Genomic DNA, 18,918 nt, shown 5'->3' with positions numbered 1-18,918 from the left:
TTTTTCCGAGTATCACCGAGACACCATCGAAATCATGGATCATGGCATGACTCCCACGAGTCTCCTTTTCCTCAGTGCTTGAGTATCCGAACTAGTAATTGGAAGGTCGTGGGTTCGACTCATGAAGAGAAGCACTCGGATTTTTTCCGAGTATCCCCGAGTCAATATTGCAAAAAGACATTCCATGATAAACATTCACCATCGCCTTCATTAACAAGTCATGTAGTGTTTCGATGGCCAATCAATTTATAGCATCGCTATGCGGACATGTCTTCAAATGTCTACTAAAAAATCCCAAAGCAAAAGAGGCAGAGTTTTGTCCGTTCTGAACTTTTATTTGCTTTGCCTTGTTTATTTAAAGAGTTCCTCTTAACATCGAATATATGCGCTACGTTCTATTTAATCCCCCTCAGCTCTGTTTGATGCTTGGTTTCGTCTGGTCCGTGTCCGAGACTTGGTCACTATAGAATAAAATATTTGCGAAAAAAGTTAGTATGAAATCAGATTTCTTTTCATTCCTTCTTTCAAATTTCTTTTAATTTCGAATGTGTGTTTGCCTATCACTCGACTGACGAAAGTTTCAACCTTCGTTATGGGCAGAAGATTGTTTATTTTGAGTTAAAAGCTCTCGTTTCGTTTAACGTTTTGTCTTTGCCAACTTAAATCTTTAGAGAGCTGGGAGGAGGAAAAGTGACATCACGAACTCAATCTTTTAAGACAGACAGGTATAAAGGAATCTTTGCTGACGTCATTGTCTACACTTTGTGCCAAGAACATACGACATGACTCACAGAAGCATCAGGCTACTTACAAATTGACTTCAAAAGGTAAAAGAAATTGTTAAACTTATTTAAGCCCCAATTCGTTTAAGCCTTTTGCCCTTGATAATTGGGCCAGTAATTAGTCATCAAAAACTGATAAATTCTTGGGTGACAAAGGCGCTAAATATCCCATACATCCTTCGTAAACTTTAGAATTTTCAAAGCATCATTGCTCAGAGGTTATCTGGAATATCGCGTTTAAATTTTCAGAGATAGCTTATTACGCAATGCACTTTCAATATTCAGTACTTAATTCTCAGGTGACTGATTTAAAAACGATAGCCTTGTACAAATGAGGCAAAAATAAACAAAGACTCTCCTATAGCTGTCAGTTTGGAGTTCTCTGGCTATATAGTTTTTGTCCCTTGCATAGTTAACACGCTGTATTCTTTATCTAGTGGGTCTTTGACGGACGACATTTCTCTCGTCAATCAAGCTCTCTAGGGCTTACTGTGAGGTCGGCAGAGATGCCATGTATATACACCTTGAGTCCCCAACTACGTAATACACTCTAAAATAATGAATACCCTATCATGGAGTCATCAATATTCGTTTACCTTAATCTCTATGCATAGTTAAATGCATGTATATGAAGGTAAATGAATACGGGTGACTGAATAGTGGAATATTCAATACAAGAGCGTGTATTACGTAGCTAGGGGCTCGTGGTGGGTATATACATGAGGTCTTTCCCTTGAGATCAGTTCTGAACGTGACTTGTAAAATCATAAAGTTGTACTTCGGTCTACTTAATTAAAATTAACAGCCTCTCGATCGGATCTTACCCCCACTGTGTTTCAAAATTTGCTAAAAGAGCATGGTTAGGTGTTTGTTCGTATTGGCACTTTAAAATAATTAGCCATTATCAAAAATACCATAATACTTTTTGTTTGTCCCTCCATAATTTTGCGTAAGCATTGTTTCTAGTTTGCGTAAGCATTTGTTTCTAGTTGGCGTAAGCATTGTTTCTAGTTTCTCGCCTCCCACCAATGTGGCCCGGGTTCGATTTTCAGATCCGCCGTCATGTGTGGGTTGAGTTTGTTGGTTCTCTACTCTGCACCGAGAGGTTTTCTCCGGGTACTCCGGTTTCCCATCTCTTCAAAAACTAACAATTGACTTGATTTGAGTTAATTGTTGATTTCAGTTTACAGTGTCCCCAGTTAGTGCTCCAGCACTAGAACAACTAGGCACTTAAATAATGTTCCTTTCCTTTCCTTTCTTGAGAGCATTGTAAGTCCCAATTACAGAAAATAAAACTCAATACTTACGCAAAATTTTGGAGGGGCAAACAAACAGCATTATGGTATTGTTAATAGTGGCTAATTATCAATTTTTGAGTGATTTGTGGGCATCTTTCCAAATATCGTTTCACACTGATGCCCCATGTTAATTTCGTCGTGATGGCCTGAATTTTGGCAGCCCAGATTGCTAGAGAAAAGGAAGGAGTAGGTCCCCAAAGAATTACCATATTATGTCAAAGCAATTATTAAAAGACAGTATGCTCGAAAGCCTTTTACCTGTATAAAAGTGGTTTAAACGCGAAAGCTATTTCCGAACTAATCGTATAAGAACTCGGAAACAAATTCCTGATTGAGACAAGTTGATTACTAAAATTGTCTCCTTAAGGGCTCATCCTCTACGGGATTATTAGGAATTTACAAAATTAGCCCATTTTTCGAAAGGAAAGAGAATTTTCATTAGATTTCTTCAGTAGAGATGAAATTATCTTTTTTACCCGGTTGTTGGATCTCAGGCCTTTTTCTTTTTGACGTTGAACAAGTTCTTCGTCATAGTTTCAACTGTCTTTTGTATCAGCATGTGACCATCCAGGTCATGTTTCTTTTCGCCAAGTTTCACCAACGTTTCTTTCTCATCTGACTGGCCTATTGATTAAAGTAATAAAAGATTCTCAACGAGTGAGTAAGTTCGCCCCTGAAAAACGAAAGAAGTGATGAAAGGAGGAAAAAGGGAGATGTTCCTGTATCGAAAAACTTGTCAACAGTGTGCGCGAAAGACTTAACTTTTTGCTGTCATTGAAATTGCTTTTCAAATTTGTTTTGCCGTTTTGCGGCCGTGGTAAATTGATAGTAACTGTTCAACTCAATAGACCCTATGCAAGAATGGCTGCCTTTAAATTATTCTTTTGTTCATATTCAAAATAGCCCAACAAACCTCGTTTTTGAGACAAAAATTCTAAAGAATTTGTTATCCCGAACGAGGTTAGTTGGGCTATTTTGACTATGAACAAAAGAATAATTTAAAGGCAGCCATTTTGCATAGGGTCTATGGTTTTTCCCTGAGGTGCATCTCCCAAACTAGGCTGTCGCCGCCATAGTGCAGAGCGAGAAGGCTGCCACATCTCTGCGTCTTTTAAGTCATGCAGATTAGTGTGCATATCAGTTGAATGTGTTTCTGTTTTATTCCCAAAGGGTTTGAATTAGGTACAATTTGGTCTATCATATAAGAGCTACTGTTGAAAAATAAACAAACAAACCATGACACACTTGTCAAATTTGGCTTTCACTTGAGTCTTATAAATTCTGTCAGCAGTGAGTCAAATGTCCTGCGAAAGCAGACGTATTTCCGGCGGTCGTTTCTTTCCGAAAAAACCCGATGCTATCGCAGGCTATAAATCAAAATGTATCGATTGATATTATTAAAGGGAAGGTTTTATTTAAAAAATTATTACCTGATGGAGTCTGAGTGGTGGGCGTTGGCCGATGAGTTGTCGATACTGTTTTGAAAAAAAGGACATTCAAGTCACTAAATGATAACTGGACTGTAAAGCCCTGTGCAAATGGACGCAACAACTCTAGCATTGTTCAGAGTTGTTGGTTCTGCAGATGTTGGATGATGTTAGCAGAGATGCGAAAACGTAAGCTACAACTGCTATCAATGTACGTGCAGTGTATTATGGGAAGGATACGACCCATGAGACTTTGTAAACTTACGAAATTCAGCTGCCATCTTGTTTTAAACATGTTAAAGCGTTCCTATCTCCATGGAGACCCAGTGTAATGCGCTTGGGTGACCCCAACAATGTTGGAAGTGCTGCGCGAATGGAGCCAATATTGGTGCGCTACGCTTCGCAGATCACGGAACAAAAGAAATGTTGGGAGTTTTTGACCCAAAAATTTGACCACTTTCAAACTTCATGCAACAAGGCGTGCAAACGGACGCAACATGTAACACCCAACATTGTTGGAACAACAGCATATACAAGATGTGTACCATTTTCGAACGGCGGCTCGGAAGGACGGGTGGCATTGGAGTGTATTAGAAGCCGAAAAAACCTCCAAAAAATATATAAACTTGCAATAAAATTTCTATCAAAACAGAAACACATTCAACTGATATGCACACTAATCTGCATGACTTAAAAGACGCAGAGATGTGGCAGCCTTCTCGCTCTGCACTATGGCGGCGACAGCCTAGTTTGGGAGATGCACCTCAGGGAAAAACCATAGACCCTATGCAAAAATGGCTGCCTTTAAATTATTCTTTTGTTCATAGTCAAAATAGCCCAACTAACCTCGTTCGGGATAACAAATTCTTTAGAATTTTTGTCTCAAAAACGAGGTTAGTTGGGCTATTTTGACTATGAACAAAAGAATAATTTAAAGGCAGCCATTTTTGCATAGGGTCTATGGTTTTTCCCTGAGGTGCATCTCCCAAACTAGGCTGTCGCCGCCATAGTGCAGAGCGAGAAGGCTGCCACATCTCTGCGTCTTTTAAGTCATGCAGATTAGTGTGCATATCAGTTGAATGTGTTTCTGTTTTGATAGAAATTTTATTGCAAGTTTATATATTTTTTGGAGGTTTTTTCGGCTTCTAATACACTCCAATGCCACCCGTCCTTCCGAGCCGCCGTTCGAAAATGGTACACATCTTGTATATGCTGTCGAGTGACGCGCAATTTGAGTCTACAGGCTTCCGTGAATTGAATCCTCTGAAGTTCTCGCCCCACTTACCTTTGTTATCTTTCAGTTTGGTCATTAAGCGAGCAGCCTTCTTCTTCAGATCATCAATCATCGTGTTCGTGGTGATGTCTCGCTTTTGCCGACTATAGAGTTTAGATTTTGTTTTTTAGCTGTTATATATTAACCGAGCAGGAGGTCTGTATGGGAGAATCTTTACCGAGGTCGTGAGTACAGACCGAACGCAGTGAGGTCCGTACACACGCCCGAGGTCCAAGATTCTCCCATAGTTCGACACGGAACTGATAATAGATTTTAAGTAATTTTCATCGGAACAGTGAAAAATATGAGTGACTTGGTCTTAATTTTCTTTTGATGGTATGTATCCATTCGTGGTTAACAATGTCGTTCAGTATAAAGGGCTACACGGGCGGAATTAAGCACTCGGAATCATCATTCAATCTTTACATTTTCTTTTCTGTAGGGGTCCAGAAAATAAGGCCATTTTCCAATGTTTGCGACCGCAGTGGAGTGAGCCTTAAAATAAGGCTGATAGCAACCTCCTATGAGCCTTTGTTAAGTGCTAGTTCTAAATCAATTGCGAGAAGCTAACACACTGGGATTCACGAATGCATGGAATCGATAGACCAAATAGGCCAACTTAATGTTGTACCTAAATCAGTTCGTTGTGTATTGTATTTGCCTTATAATGTAGCATTAACATTTAAATGATATGGAAATACCTGGGACAAAACGTTTTATTCCCAAAGGGTTTGAATTAGGTACAATTTGGTCTATCATATAAGAGCTACTGTTGAAAAATAAACAAACAAACCATGACACACTTGTCAAATTTGGCTTTCACTTGAGTCTTATAAATTCTGTCAGCAGTGAGTCAAATGTCCTGCGAAAGCAGACGTATTTCCGGCGGTCGTTTCTTTCCGAAAAAACCCGATGCTATCGCAGGCTATAAATCAAAATGTATCGATTGATATTATTAAAGGGAAGGTTTTATTTAAAAAATTATTACCTGATGGAGTCTGAGTGGTGGGCGTTGGCCGATGAGTTGTCGATACTGTTTTGAAAAAAAGGACATTCAAGTCACTAAATGATAACTGGACTGTAAAGCCCTGTGCAAATGGACGCAACAACTCTAGCATTGTTCAGAGTTGTTGGTTCTGCAGATGTTGGATGATGTTAGCAGAGATGCGAAAACGTAAGCTACAACTGCTATCAATGTACGTGCAGTGTATTATGGGAAGGATACGACCCATGAGACTTTGTAAACTTACGAAATTCAGCTGCCATCTTGTTTTAAACATGTTAAAGCGTTCCTATCTCCATGGAGACCCAGTGTAATGCGCTTGGGTGACCCCAACAATGTTGGAAGTGCTGCGCGAATGGAGCCAATATTGGTGCGCTACGCTTCGCAGATCACGGAACAAAAGAAATGTTGGGAGTTTTTGACCCAAAAATTTGACCACTTTCAAACTTCATGCAACAAGGCGTGCAAACGGACGCAACATGTAACACCCAACATTGTTGGAACAATGTTGGCCAACAATGTTGAGATAGTCACCATTATTGTAGAACGAACAATGTTGACACCCAACCACATGTAACACCCAACAATGTTGGAACAAAGTTGGCCGACAATGTTGCGTCCGTTCCATGGGGCTTAAAATGTGCCATTTTTAAATGGTAACTTCTAAGATTGTAGGCCAAGGCGTTGTAACATAATTATAGTTATTGTGCTTAGGCACTGAAAAATAGATTTATGCATATTATTTTGATATAAAATAATTACACCCTCTGTATCTACTACATTATGTTATACCATGATTTTAAATTTTTAGACAATTTAGCTTTAGTGGTGCAATTCTAGCTTCCATCTCACTTGTTTAAACTTCTTTATAATAGGGTCTAATCGACAAGCAAGCAAAAGCCGGCTAAGATCAGAAGGATCTAATTTTTTTATTTCTTCACTTTCTTTGTTTATCTCTCGCCATTCAATTCAGCAAGAAATACTTCATAATTATTCCTTTATTCCTTGCTGTACTTACCGCGGTAAAAACGAAAGATTAGTAACCGGAATCCTGTTTTTTGGACACTCGAGTCTGAACGAAACGTTAGTCTGGCATAGCGACCAGTGACAATAACACTTTGTCCAGTACGATTGCCGCAATATTTGCGATTGAAGCCACCATTGTCGTTCGTAATCAACAGATAATCATACCTGAAAGCAAAGCCTGTTGTTTTCAATTTTGTGGTTTCAATGGGTTAGATTAATAAGATTAGCTAAGACAAGACGCTAAGTAGGCGTACACGTGGATTCACTGATCAAAGCAAGCAACATGCAGGAGCTGTAAATAAAATACTGCAGAGTTGTTGTTGATCATGATTACGGGTGCTGTATCAGTTCAAACCTCGTTTTTCATTTTTGCTCTGGCCGTGAGCTGAAGATCGAGGGGGGTTTGTTTTTCATTGTAGCCACAAATTGCAACCTTTTTTGTGATTGGGCTAGTTTCTGTCAACTATGGAAAGTGTAAAACTAGTCGAAAATAAAACATATTTTATTGGGCACTGTTGTTTACTTTGACCAATGGAAGCGCACCTTCTGTGCAATACGTGATCCACATGTCATGGTCTGATTTTTTTACAGGAGATATCTTTGCCCTTTCTTCGCTGCTCCAAACGCGGTTTGTTTTTCACTGTAGCCACAAATTAAATTTTGCTGATATTTTCTTGTTTATTCTGTTACTATTACACTGTTGCTGTGCAAGTTGTGCTTGAGTTCATATTAAAAAAAAGTCATTGACTGCATAATTTTTACCTTGTTAGCATAGACCTTATTCCAAAATAGCCGTCATTTAAATATTATTTTGTTTTTATTCAAATTAGCCCTTGATGCCTCGTTCTTGAGCTGAAAATTCAAAAGAATATTTTGCCTTGAACGAGGCATCAAGGTCTAATTTCAATAAAAACAAAAGAATATCTAAATTGCGACCCTTTTGGAATGAGGTGTATTAGTATTGACAGCACGTAGTAAATAGAATATTTGAATTATAAAACAGCTTTGATTTAATTAAATTATGCTTCTGTGACCGGAACTGTCGTGATGGCGTCACGGATGAGATTTATGACATTTTGTGAAATCCGATAAAATAAGGTTCCGTGTTTTTTGGATCAAATAAAGTGCTTTGAACAGTTGCTGCTTCTGTATGTTTATGATTTGAAGAAGCAACACCGCAATGGCGACACAAAGGCCTGATTTGATTCATTTTTACTACAAGTAAAAGTAGAACGCGGGAACGGCGAAAGCCGATCGATTCCTTAAATCAGGATTTCGAAATGTTCTCTCATAAATGCGAGCCAATTTTTTTTTCCAATTTTTGTCACTTCTGTTCGCGGTTTCAAATGTTTTGACATTTTGCTCTAAATCAAAATAAGGGATACTTTCTTTTCGAATTTAGCCTGAGAAGGAAGTAAAATTCGAAAAAGGGAAGTAGTATGTGAATTGGGAAAAAAACGACACCTCACGCATGTCGTGTATCCGACATGACAGTATCAAGCCAAGAGCTTCGTGACAAGCAAGTGGCTAACTAAAGCCGCTAAAGCCATTTTTTAAACGTGGCGTGCCACAGGTATCCCACTTAATGAGATGGAAAATGCCGCGAGAAATAAATATACAATCGTATGGGCCCTTTTGCACAAAGGATTTATTCCGTGTGTAATTTGCGAGGGAAAGAACTTGGACGATTTCGAAGAAAAATAGTAAAGTTAATTCTTTAATTAAGTTGCCCTGTAGTGAACATGTCATAAAACTCATCACATTCATGAAATCGTTGCTCAGCAACTATTAACCAATCAGGATCAAATAGCCATGCGAAATTGTCCCTGTCTATGCAACTTAAAGCAGAGGTCTTAACATACGATTAAGAGCTGTTTAAATGACTTTTGAATACTTACATTCTGTTCGGCAAAGGACGGAAAATAACCTTATTCTTCTTGGATACAAAGGAAATTGTGCCAAGGAATAAAAAGAAAGATTTCTTGAACTTCACACAGATTATTTTAAATTTGTACAAATCTTAACAGGGAATCAACAATATTTCGTTTGCAGTTTATTTTATTATTATTATTATTATTATTTTTTTTTTATTTTTTATTTTTTGGTCTGTGACCGATTTGTTAATAAAATAAGCTGACATAGCGCGAGATCGTTTGTTCGCAACGCAAAACAGCGAAGTTGCTTCTGAACCGTAATCGGAAACCTAAGCGATTACCTGCAGGTGGAACTATACTCCAGGTCGAAGTGCTCAAATGTAATGTTTAAAGCCGCACCAAAACCAGTGTACACAAAAGCCACACAGTACTTGCTTCTTGGGTAGTTGTTAGGATATCCAGGACTTTCCAGGACATCGTTGACAACTTGTCTACAAGCTTGGTAGAAATGTAAATGAAAGACAGAAGTGGTGGAAATAGCTATGATTAAATTAAGCATGATCATAACATGTAAACTCAGTCGTCGATAATTTACCCTGATACTTTTATGGCTAACGACCGTCCTATTACAGGTTTGGAGAAATCTCCATCGTTGATGTATTCACTATGATAGCATATATGATTGCACATAACTGCAAAAAGGTCTATTTCTGGCGTATTGTATTTGCATTATAATGTAGCATTCACATTTAAAGTATATAGAAATACCTGGAACAAAACGTTTCATTACCAAAGAGTTTGATTCAAGTACAATTTGAACTATTATGTACCGTGAGTTGGAAAATAAACAAACAAACCGTAACACACTTTTCAAGATTGGCTTTCATTTGAGTCTTTTCAATTCTGTCACTATTAAATCAATATTTATTGAATGATATGACCAAAGTGAAGGTTTCATTTAAAATATTATTACCTGTTGGACTCTGAGTGGTGGGCGTTGGCCGATATGTTGTCGACACTGTTTTGAAAAAAAGGACATTCAATTCAAGTCACTGAATGGTCACTGGATCGTAAAGCCCTGTGCAAAAAAACGCAACAACTCCAGCATTGTTGAGAGTTGGTTGTTTTGCGGAAGTTGGATGATGTTAGCAGTGATGTGCATACGGACGCTACAACTGCTAACAATGTGAGTGCGTGCAGTGTATTATGGGAACAATACGACCCATAAGACTTTGTAAACTTACAAAATTCGGCTACCATCTTGTTTTCAAAACGTTAATGCATTGCTATCCCCATGGAGACCCAATGTAATGCGCGTGGGTGGCCCCAACAATGTTGGAAGAGCTGTGCAAACAGATCCAATATTGGTGCCCTACGCTTCGGAGAACACGGAAGAAAAGGAATGCGGGGAGTTTTTGACCCACAAGTTTGATCAGTTTATAACTTTTTGCAACAACTCCTAGCCACACGCAACATGCAACAAGGCGTGCAAACGGACGCAACATGTAACATCCAACAATGTTGCGTCCGTTTTGACGGGCTTAAAATGCGCCATTTCTCAATTAAATAGTGATTTGCAGGATCGTTGGTTTAGGCTTGGCCTTTAAGGCGTTGTAATATTAGGAGACATTAAACAGCAGTATAGTTATTGTGTATAGACACTGAAAAAATTGATCTATGCATATTATTTTGATATAAGATAATTAAACCCTTTGTATCTATTATGTTATAAAATGATTGCAAATTTTTAGCCAATTTAGCTTTAGTAGTGCAATTCTAGCTTCCATCTCTCTTCTTAACACTTCCTTGATGATAGGACCCAATCGACAAGCAAGCAATATCTGGCTTCGATCAAAAGGATTTCAAGTTGGGCTAAACAGTTAATTTCACTCCGGAGTTTTCCGTTTTTAGTCCGAAAAAGTGGGGCCAATCCCTCGATTGCTGGCCGATATTTATTGCGAGATAGTCAACATTATTGTAGAACGAACAATGTTGACACCCAACCACATGTAACACCCAACAATGTTGGAACAAAGTTGGCCGACAATGTTGCGTCCGTTCCATGGGGCTTAAAATGTGCCATTTTTAAATGGTAACTTCTAAGATTGTAGGCCAAGGCGTTGTAACATAATTATAGTTATTGTGCTTAGGCACTGAAAAATAGATTTATGCATATTATTTTGATATAAAATAATTACACCCTCTGTATCTACTACATTATGTTATACCATGATTTTAAATTTTTAGACAATTTAGCTTTAGTGGTGCAATTCTAGCTTCCATCTCACTTGTTTAAACTCCTTTATAATAGGGTCTAATCGACAAGCAAGCAAAAGCCGGCTAAGATCAGAAGGATCTAGTTTTTTTTATTTCTTCACTTTCTTTGTTTATCTCTCGCCATTCAATTCAGCAAGAAATACTTCATAATTATTCCTTTATTCCTTGCTGTACTTACCGCGGTAAAAACGAAAGATTAGTAACCGGAATCCTGTTTTTTGGACACTCGAGTCTGAACGAAACGTTAGTCTGGCATAGCGACCAGTGACAATGACACTTTGTCCAGTACGATTGCCGCAATATTTGCGATTGAAGCCACCATTGTCGTTCGTAATCAACAGATAATCATACCTGAAAACAAAGCCTGTTGTTTTCAATTTTGTGGTTTCAATGGGTTAGATTAATAAGATTAGCTAAGACAAGACGCCAAGTAGGCGTACACGTGGATTCACTGATCAAAGCAAGCAACATGCAGGAGCTGTAAATAAAATACTGCAGAGTTGTTGTTGATCATGATTACGGGTGCTGTATCAGTTCAAACCTCGTTTTTCATTTTTGCTCTGGCCGTGAGCTGAAGATCGAGGGGGGTTTGTTTTTCATTGTAGCCACAAATTGCAACCTTTTTTGTGATTGGGCTAGTTTCTGTCAACTCTGGAAAGTGTAAAACTAGTCGAAAATAAAACATATTTTATTGGGCACTGTTGTTTACTTTGACCAATGGAAGCGCACCTTCTGTGCAATACGTGATCCACATGTCATGGTCTGATTTTTTTACAGGAGATGTCTTTGCCCTTTCTTCGCTGCTCCAAACGCGGTTTGTTTTTCACTGTAGCCACAAATTAAATTTTGCTGATATTTTCTTGTTTATTCTGTTACTATTACACTGTTGCTGTGCAAGTTGTGCTTGAGTTCATATTAAAAAAAAGTCATTGACTGCATAATTTTTACCTTGTTAGCATAGACCTTATTCCAAAATAGCCGTCAATTAAATATTATTTTGTTTTTATTCAAATTAGCTCTTGACGCCTCGTTCTTGAGCTGAAAATTCAAAAGAATATTTTGCCTTGAACGAGGCATCAAGGTCTAATTTCAATAAAAACAAAAGAATATCTAAATTGCGACCCTTTTGGAATAAGGTGTATTAGTATTGACAGCACGTAGTAAATAGAATATTTGAATTATAAAACAGCTTTGATTTAATTAAATTATGCTTCTGTGACCGGAACTGTCGTGATGGCGTCACGGATGAGATTTATGACATTTTGTGAAATCCGATAAAATAAGGTTCCGTTTTTTTGGATCAAATAAAGTGCTTTGAACAGTTGCTGCTTCTGTTTGTTTATGATTTGAAGAAGCAACACCGCAATGGCGACACAAAGGCCTGATTTGATTCATTTTTACTACAAGTAAAAGTAGAACGCGGGAACGGCGAAAGCCGATCGATTCCTTAAATCAGGATTTCGAAATGTTCTCTCATAAATGCGAGCCAATTTTTTTTTCCAATTTTTGTCACTTCTGTTCGCGGTTTCAAATGTTTTGACATTTTGCTCTAAATCAAAATAAGGGATACTTTCTTTTCGAATTTAGCCTGAGAAGGAAGTAAAATTCGAAAAAGGGAAGTAGTATGTGAATTGGGAAAAAAACGACACCTCACGCATGTCGTGTATCCGACATGACAGTATCAAGCCAAGAGCTTCGTGACAAGCAAGTGGCTAACTAAAGCCGCTAAAGCCATTTTTTAAACGTGGCGTGCCACAGGTATCCCACTTAATGAGATGGAAAATGCCGCGAGAAATAAATATACAATCGTATGGGCCCTTTTGCACAAAGGATTTATTCCGTGTGTAATTTGCGAGGGAAAGAACTTGGACGATTTCGAAGAAAAATAGTAAAGTTAATTCTTTAATTAAGTTGCCCTGTAGTGAACATGTCATAAAACTCATCACATTCATGAAATCGTTGCTCAGCAACTATTAACCAATCAGGATCAAATAGCCATGCGAAATTGTCCCTGTCTATGCAACTTAAAGCAGAGGTCTTAACATACGATTAAGAGCTGTTTAAATGACTTTTGAATACTTACATTCTGTTCGGCAAAGGACGGAAAATAACCTTATTCTTCTTGGATACAAAGGAAATTGTGCCAAGGAATAAAAAGAAAGATTTCTTGAACTTCACACAGATTATTTTAAATTTGTACAAATCTTAACTGGGAATCAACCATATTTCGTTTGCAGTTTATTTTATTATTATTATTATTATTATTATTATTATTATTATTATTATTATTTTTGGTCTGTGACCGATTTGTTAATAAAATAAGCTGACATAGCGCGAGATCGTTTGTTCGCAACGCAACACAGCGAAGTTGCTTCTGAACCGTAATTGGAAACCTAAGCGATTACCTGCAGGTGGAACTATACTCCAGGTCGAAGTGCTCAAATGTAATGTTTAAAGCCGCACCAAAACCAGTGTACACAAAAGCCACACAGTACTTGCTTCTTGGGTAGTTGTTAGGATATCCAGGACTTTCCAGGACATCGTTGACAACTTGTCTACAAGCTTGGTAGAAATGTAAATGAAAGACAGAAGTGGTGGAAATAGCTATGATTAAATTAAGCATGATCATAACATGTAAACTCAGTCGTCGATAATTTACCCTGATACTTTTATGGCTAACGACCGTCCTATTACAGGTTTGGAGAAATCTCCATCGTTGATGTATTCACTATGATAGCATATATGATTGCACATAACTGCAAAAAGGTCTATTTCTGGCGTATTGTATTTGCATTATAATGTAGCATTCACATTTAAAGTATATAGAAATACCTGGAACAAAACGTTTCATTACCAAAGAGTTTGATTCAAGTACAATTTGAACTATTATGTACCGTGAGTTGGAAAATAAACAAACAAACCGTAACACACTTTTCAAGATTGGCTTTCATTTGAGTCTTTTCAATTCTGTCACTATTAAATCAATATTTATTGAATGATATGACCAAAGTGAAGGTTTCATTTAAAATATTATTACCTGTTGGACTCTGAGTGGTGGGCGTTGGCCGATATGTTGTCGACACTGTTTTGAAAAAAAGGACATTCAATTCAAGTCACTGAATGGTCACTGGATCGTAAAGCCCTGTGCAAAAAAACGCAACAACTCCAGCATTGTTGAGAGTTGGTTGTTTTGCGGAAGTTGGATGATGTTAGCAGTGATGTGCATACGGACGCTACAACTGCTAACAATGTGAGTGCGTGCAGTGTATTATGGGAACAATACGACCCATAAGACTTTGTAAACTTACAAAATTCGGCTACCATCTTGTTTTCAAAACGTTAATGCATTGCTATCCCCATGGAGACCCAATGTAATGCGCGTGGGTGGCCCCAACAATGTTGGAAGAGCTGTGCAAACAGATCCAATATTGGTGCCCTACGCTTCGGAGAACACGGAAGAAAAGGAATGCGGGGAGTTTTTGACCCACAAGTTTGATCAGTTTATAACTTTTTGCAACAACTCCTAGCCACACGCAACATGCAACAAGGCGTGCAAACGGACGCAACATGTAACATCCAACAATGTTGCGTCCGTTTTGACGGGCTTAAAATGCGCCATTTCTCAATTAAATAGTGATTTGCAGGATCGTTGGTTTAGGCTTGGCCTTTAAGGCGTTGTAATATTAGGAGACATTAAACAGCAGTATAGTTATTGTGTATAGACACTGAAAAAATTGATCTATGCATATTATTTTGATATAAGATAATTAAACCCTTTGTATCTATTATGTTATAAAATGATTGCAAATTTTTAGCCAATTTAGCTTTAGTAGTGCAATTCTAGCTTCCATCTCTCTTCTTAACACTTCCTTGATGATAGGACCCAATCGACAAGCAAGCAATATCTGGCTTCGATCAAAAGGATTTCAAGTTGGGCTAAACAGTTAATTTCACTCCGGAGTTTTCCGTTTTTAGTCCGAAAAAGTGGGGCCAATCCCTCGATTGCTGGCCGATATTTATTGCGAGATAGTCAACATTATTGTAGAACGAACAATGTTGACACCCAACCACATGTAACACCCAACAATGTTGGAACAAAGTTGGCCGACAATGTTGCGTCCGTTCCATGGGGCTTAAAATGTGCCATTTTTAAATGGTAACTTCTAAGATTGTAGGCCAAGGCGTTGTAACATAATTATAGTTATTGTGCTTAGGCACTGAAAAATAGATTTATGCATATTATTTTGATATAAAATAATTACACCCTCTGTATCTACTACATTATGTTATACCATGATTTTAAATTTTTAGACAATTTAGCTTTAGTGGTGCAATTCTAGCTTCCATCTCACTTGTTTAAACTCCTTTATAATAGGGTCTAATCGACAAGCAAGCAAAAGCCGGCTAAGATCAGAAGGATCTAGTTTTTTTTATTTCTTCACTTTCTTTGTTTATCTCTCGCCATTCAATTCAGCAAGAAATACTTCATAATTATTCCTTTATTCCTTGCTGTACTTACCGCGGTAAAAACGAAAGATTAGTAACCGGAATCCTGTTTTTTGGACACTCGAGTCTGAACGAAACGTTAGTCTGGCATAGCGACCAGTGACAATGACACTTTGTCCAGTACGATTGCCGCAATATTTGCGATTGAAGCCACCATTGTCGTTCGTAATCAACAGATAATCATACCTGAAAACAAAGCCTGTTGTTTTCAATTTTGTGGTTTCAATGGGTTAGATTAATAAGATTAGCTAAGACAAGACGCCAAGTAGGCGTACACGTGGATTCACTGATCAAAGCAAGCAACATGCAGGAGCTGTAAATAAAATACTGCAGAGTTGTTGTTGATCATGATTACGGGTGCTGTATCAGTTCAAACCTCGTTTTTCATTTTTGCTCTGGCCGTGAGCTGAAGATCGAGGGGGTTTGTTTTTCATTGTAGCCACAAATTGCAACCTTTTTTGTGATTGGGCTAGTTTCTGTCAACTCTGGAAAGTGTAAAACTAGTCGAAAATAAAACATATTTTATTGGGCACTGTTGTTTACTTTGACCAATGGAAGCGCACCTTCTGTGCAATACGTGATCCACATGTCATGGTCTGATTTTTTTACAGGAGATGTCTTTGCCCTTTCTTCGCTGCTCCAAACGCGGTTTGTTTTTCACTGTAGCCACAAATTAAATTTTGCTGATATTTTCTTGTTTATTCTGTTACTATTACAATGTTGCTGTGCAAGTTGTGCTTGAGTTCATATTAAAAAAAAGTCATTGACTGCATAATTTTTACCTTGTTAGCATAGACCTTATTCCAAAATAGCCGTCAATTAAATATTATTTTGTTTTTATTCAAATTAGCTCTTGACGCCTCGTTCTTGAGCTGAAAATTCAAAAGAATATTTTGCCTTGAACGAGGCATCAAGGTCTAATTTCAATAAAAACAAAAGAATATCTAAATTGCGACCCTTTTGGAATAAGGTGTATTAGTATTGACAGCACGTAGTAAATAGAATATTTGAATTATAAAACAGCTTTGATTTAATTAAATTATGCTTCTGTGACCGGAACTGTCGTGATGGCGTCACGGATGAGATTTATGACATTTTGTGAAATCCGATAAAATAAGGTTCCGTTTTTTTGGATCAAATAAAGTGCTTTGAACAGTTGCTGCTTCTGTTTGTTTATGATTTGAAGAAGCAACACCGCAATGGCGACACAAAGGCCTGATTTGATTCATTTTTACTACAAGTAAAAGTAGAACGCGGGAACGGCGAAAGCCGATCGATTCCTTAAATCAGGATTTCGAAATGTTCTCTCATAAATGCGAGCCAATTTTTTTTTCCAATTTTTGTCACTTCTGTTCGCGGTTTCAAATGTTTTGACATTTTGCTCTAAATCAAAATAAGGGATACTTTCTTTTCGAATTTAGCCTGAGAAGGAAGTAAAATTCGAAAAAGGGAAGTAGTATGTGAATTGGGAAAAAAACGACACCTCACGCATGTCGTGTATCCGACATGACAGTATCAAGCCAAGAGCTTCGTGACAAGCAAGTGGCTAACTAAAGCCGCTAAAGCCATTTTTTAAACGTGGCGTGCCACAGGTATCCCACTTAATGAGATGGAAAATGCCGCGAGAAATAAATATACAATCGTATGGGCCCTTTTGCACAAAGGATTTATTCCGTGTGTAATTTGCGAGGGAAAGAACTTGGACGATTTCGAAGAAAAATAGTAAAGTTAATTCTTTAATTAAGTTGCCCTGTAGTGAACATGTCATAAAACTCATCACATTCATGAAATCGTTGCTCAGCAACTATTAACCAATCAGGATCAAATAGCCATGCGAAATTGTCCCTGTCTATGCAACTTAAAGCAGAGGTCTTAACATACGATTAAGAGCTGTTTAAATGACTTTTGAATACTTACATTCTGTTCGGCAAAGGACGGAAAATAACCTTATTCTTCTTGGATACAAAGGAAATTGTGCCAAGGAATAAAAAGAAAGATTTCTTGAACTTCACACAGATTATTTTAAATTTGTACAAATCTTAACTGGGAATCAACCATATTTCGTTTGCAGTTTATTTTATTATTATTATTATTATTATTATTATTATTATTATTATTATTATTATTATTATTATTATTATTATTTTTGGTCTGTGACCGATTTGTTAATAAAATAAGCTGACATAGCGCGAGATCGTTTGTTCGCAACGCAACACAGCGAAGTTGCTTCTGAACCGTAATTGGAAACCTAAGCGATTACCTGCAGGTGGAACTATACTCCAGGTCGAAGTGCTCAAATGTAATGTTTAAAGCCGCACCAAAACCAGTGTACACAAAAGCCACACAGGACTTGCTTCTTGGGTAGTTGTTAGGATATCCAGGACTTTCCAGGACATCGTTGACAACTTGTCTACAAGCTTGGTAGAAATGTAAATGAAAGACAAAAGTGGTGGAAATAGCTATGATTAAATTAAGCATGATCATAACATGTAAACTCAGTCGTCGATAATTTACCCTGATACTTTTATGGCTAACGACCGTCCTATTACAGGTTTGGAGAAATCTCCATCGTTGATGTATTGACTATGATAGCATATATGATTGCACATAACTGCAAAAAGGTCTATTTCTGGCGTATTGTATTTGCATTATAATGTAGCATTCACATTTAAAGTATATAGAAATACCTGGAACAAAACGTTTCATTACCAAAGAGTTTGATTCAAGTACAATTTGAACTATTATGTACCGTGAGTTGGAAAATAAACAAACAAACCGTAACACACTTTTCAAGATTGGCTTTCATTTGAGTCTTTTCAATTCTGTCACTATTAAATCAATATTTATTGAATGATATGACCAAAGTGAAGGTTTCATTTAAAATATTATTACCTGTTGGACTCTGAGTGGTGGGCGTTGGCCGATATGTTGTCGACACTGTTTTGAAAAAAAGGACATTCAATTCAAGTCACTGAATGGTCACTGGATCGTAAAGCCCTGTGCAAAAAAACGCAACAACTCCAGCATTGTTGAGAGTTGGTTGTTTTGCGGAAGTTGGATGATGTTAGCAGTGATGTGCATACGGACGCTACAACTGCTAACAATGTGAGTGCGTGCAGTGTATTATGGGAACAATACGACCCATAAGACTTTGTAAACTTACAAAATTCGGCTACCATCTTGTTTTCAAAATGTTAATGCATTGCTATCCCCATGGAGACCCAATGTAATGCGCGTGGGTGGCCCCAACAATGTTGGAAGAGCTGTGCAAACAGATCCAATATTGGTGCCCTACGCTTCGGAGAACACGGAAGAAAAGGAATGCGGGGAGTTTTTGACCCACAAGTTTGATCAGTTTATAACTTTTTGCAACAACTCCTAGCCACACGCAACATGCAACAAGGCGTGCAAACGGACGCAACATGTAACATCCAACAATGTTGCGTCCGTTT

The 18,918-nt window shown here is 37.7% G+C and overlaps 1 protein-coding gene across 1 annotated transcript in view; it reads right to left on the bottom strand.

Moving 5' to 3' along the window:
* Window positions 1-325: 325 nt before the first annotated feature.
* The window catches only part of LOC137972953 (cubilin-like), a 156,655-nt gene continuing 138,062 nt past the window's right edge, over window positions 326-18,918 (bottom strand). Inside the window, exons 59-71 of the mRNA XM_068819640.1 lie at window positions 18,359-18,403; window positions 17,727-17,883; window positions 15,480-15,652; window positions 13,998-14,042; window positions 13,366-13,522; window positions 11,139-11,311; window positions 9,657-9,701; window positions 9,025-9,181; window positions 6,802-6,974; window positions 5,769-5,813; window positions 3,511-3,555; window positions 2,557-2,704; window positions 326-461 (exon numbers count right to left, since the gene is read on the bottom strand). Coding sequence (XP_068675741.1) covers window positions 2,571-2,704; window positions 3,511-3,555; window positions 5,769-5,813; window positions 6,802-6,974; window positions 9,025-9,181; window positions 9,657-9,701; window positions 11,139-11,311; window positions 13,366-13,522; window positions 13,998-14,042; window positions 15,480-15,652; window positions 17,727-17,883; window positions 18,359-18,403 — 1,349 coding nt within the window. The 3' untranslated portion in view covers window positions 326-461; window positions 2,557-2,570. The remainder of the gene's footprint in view (window positions 462-2,556; window positions 2,705-3,510; window positions 3,556-5,768; window positions 5,814-6,801; window positions 6,975-9,024; window positions 9,182-9,656; window positions 9,702-11,138; window positions 11,312-13,365; window positions 13,523-13,997; window positions 14,043-15,479; window positions 15,653-17,726; window positions 17,884-18,358; window positions 18,404-18,918) is intronic.

Source organism: Montipora foliosa, chromosome 10 (genome assembly GCF_036669935.1).
Source record: "Montipora foliosa isolate CH-2021 chromosome 10, ASM3666993v2, whole genome shotgun sequence".
Classification (NCBI taxonomy): Eukaryota; Metazoa; Cnidaria; class Anthozoa; order Scleractinia; family Acroporidae; genus Montipora; species Montipora foliosa.
This window is presented reverse-complemented; position numbering and strand designations above follow the sequence as displayed.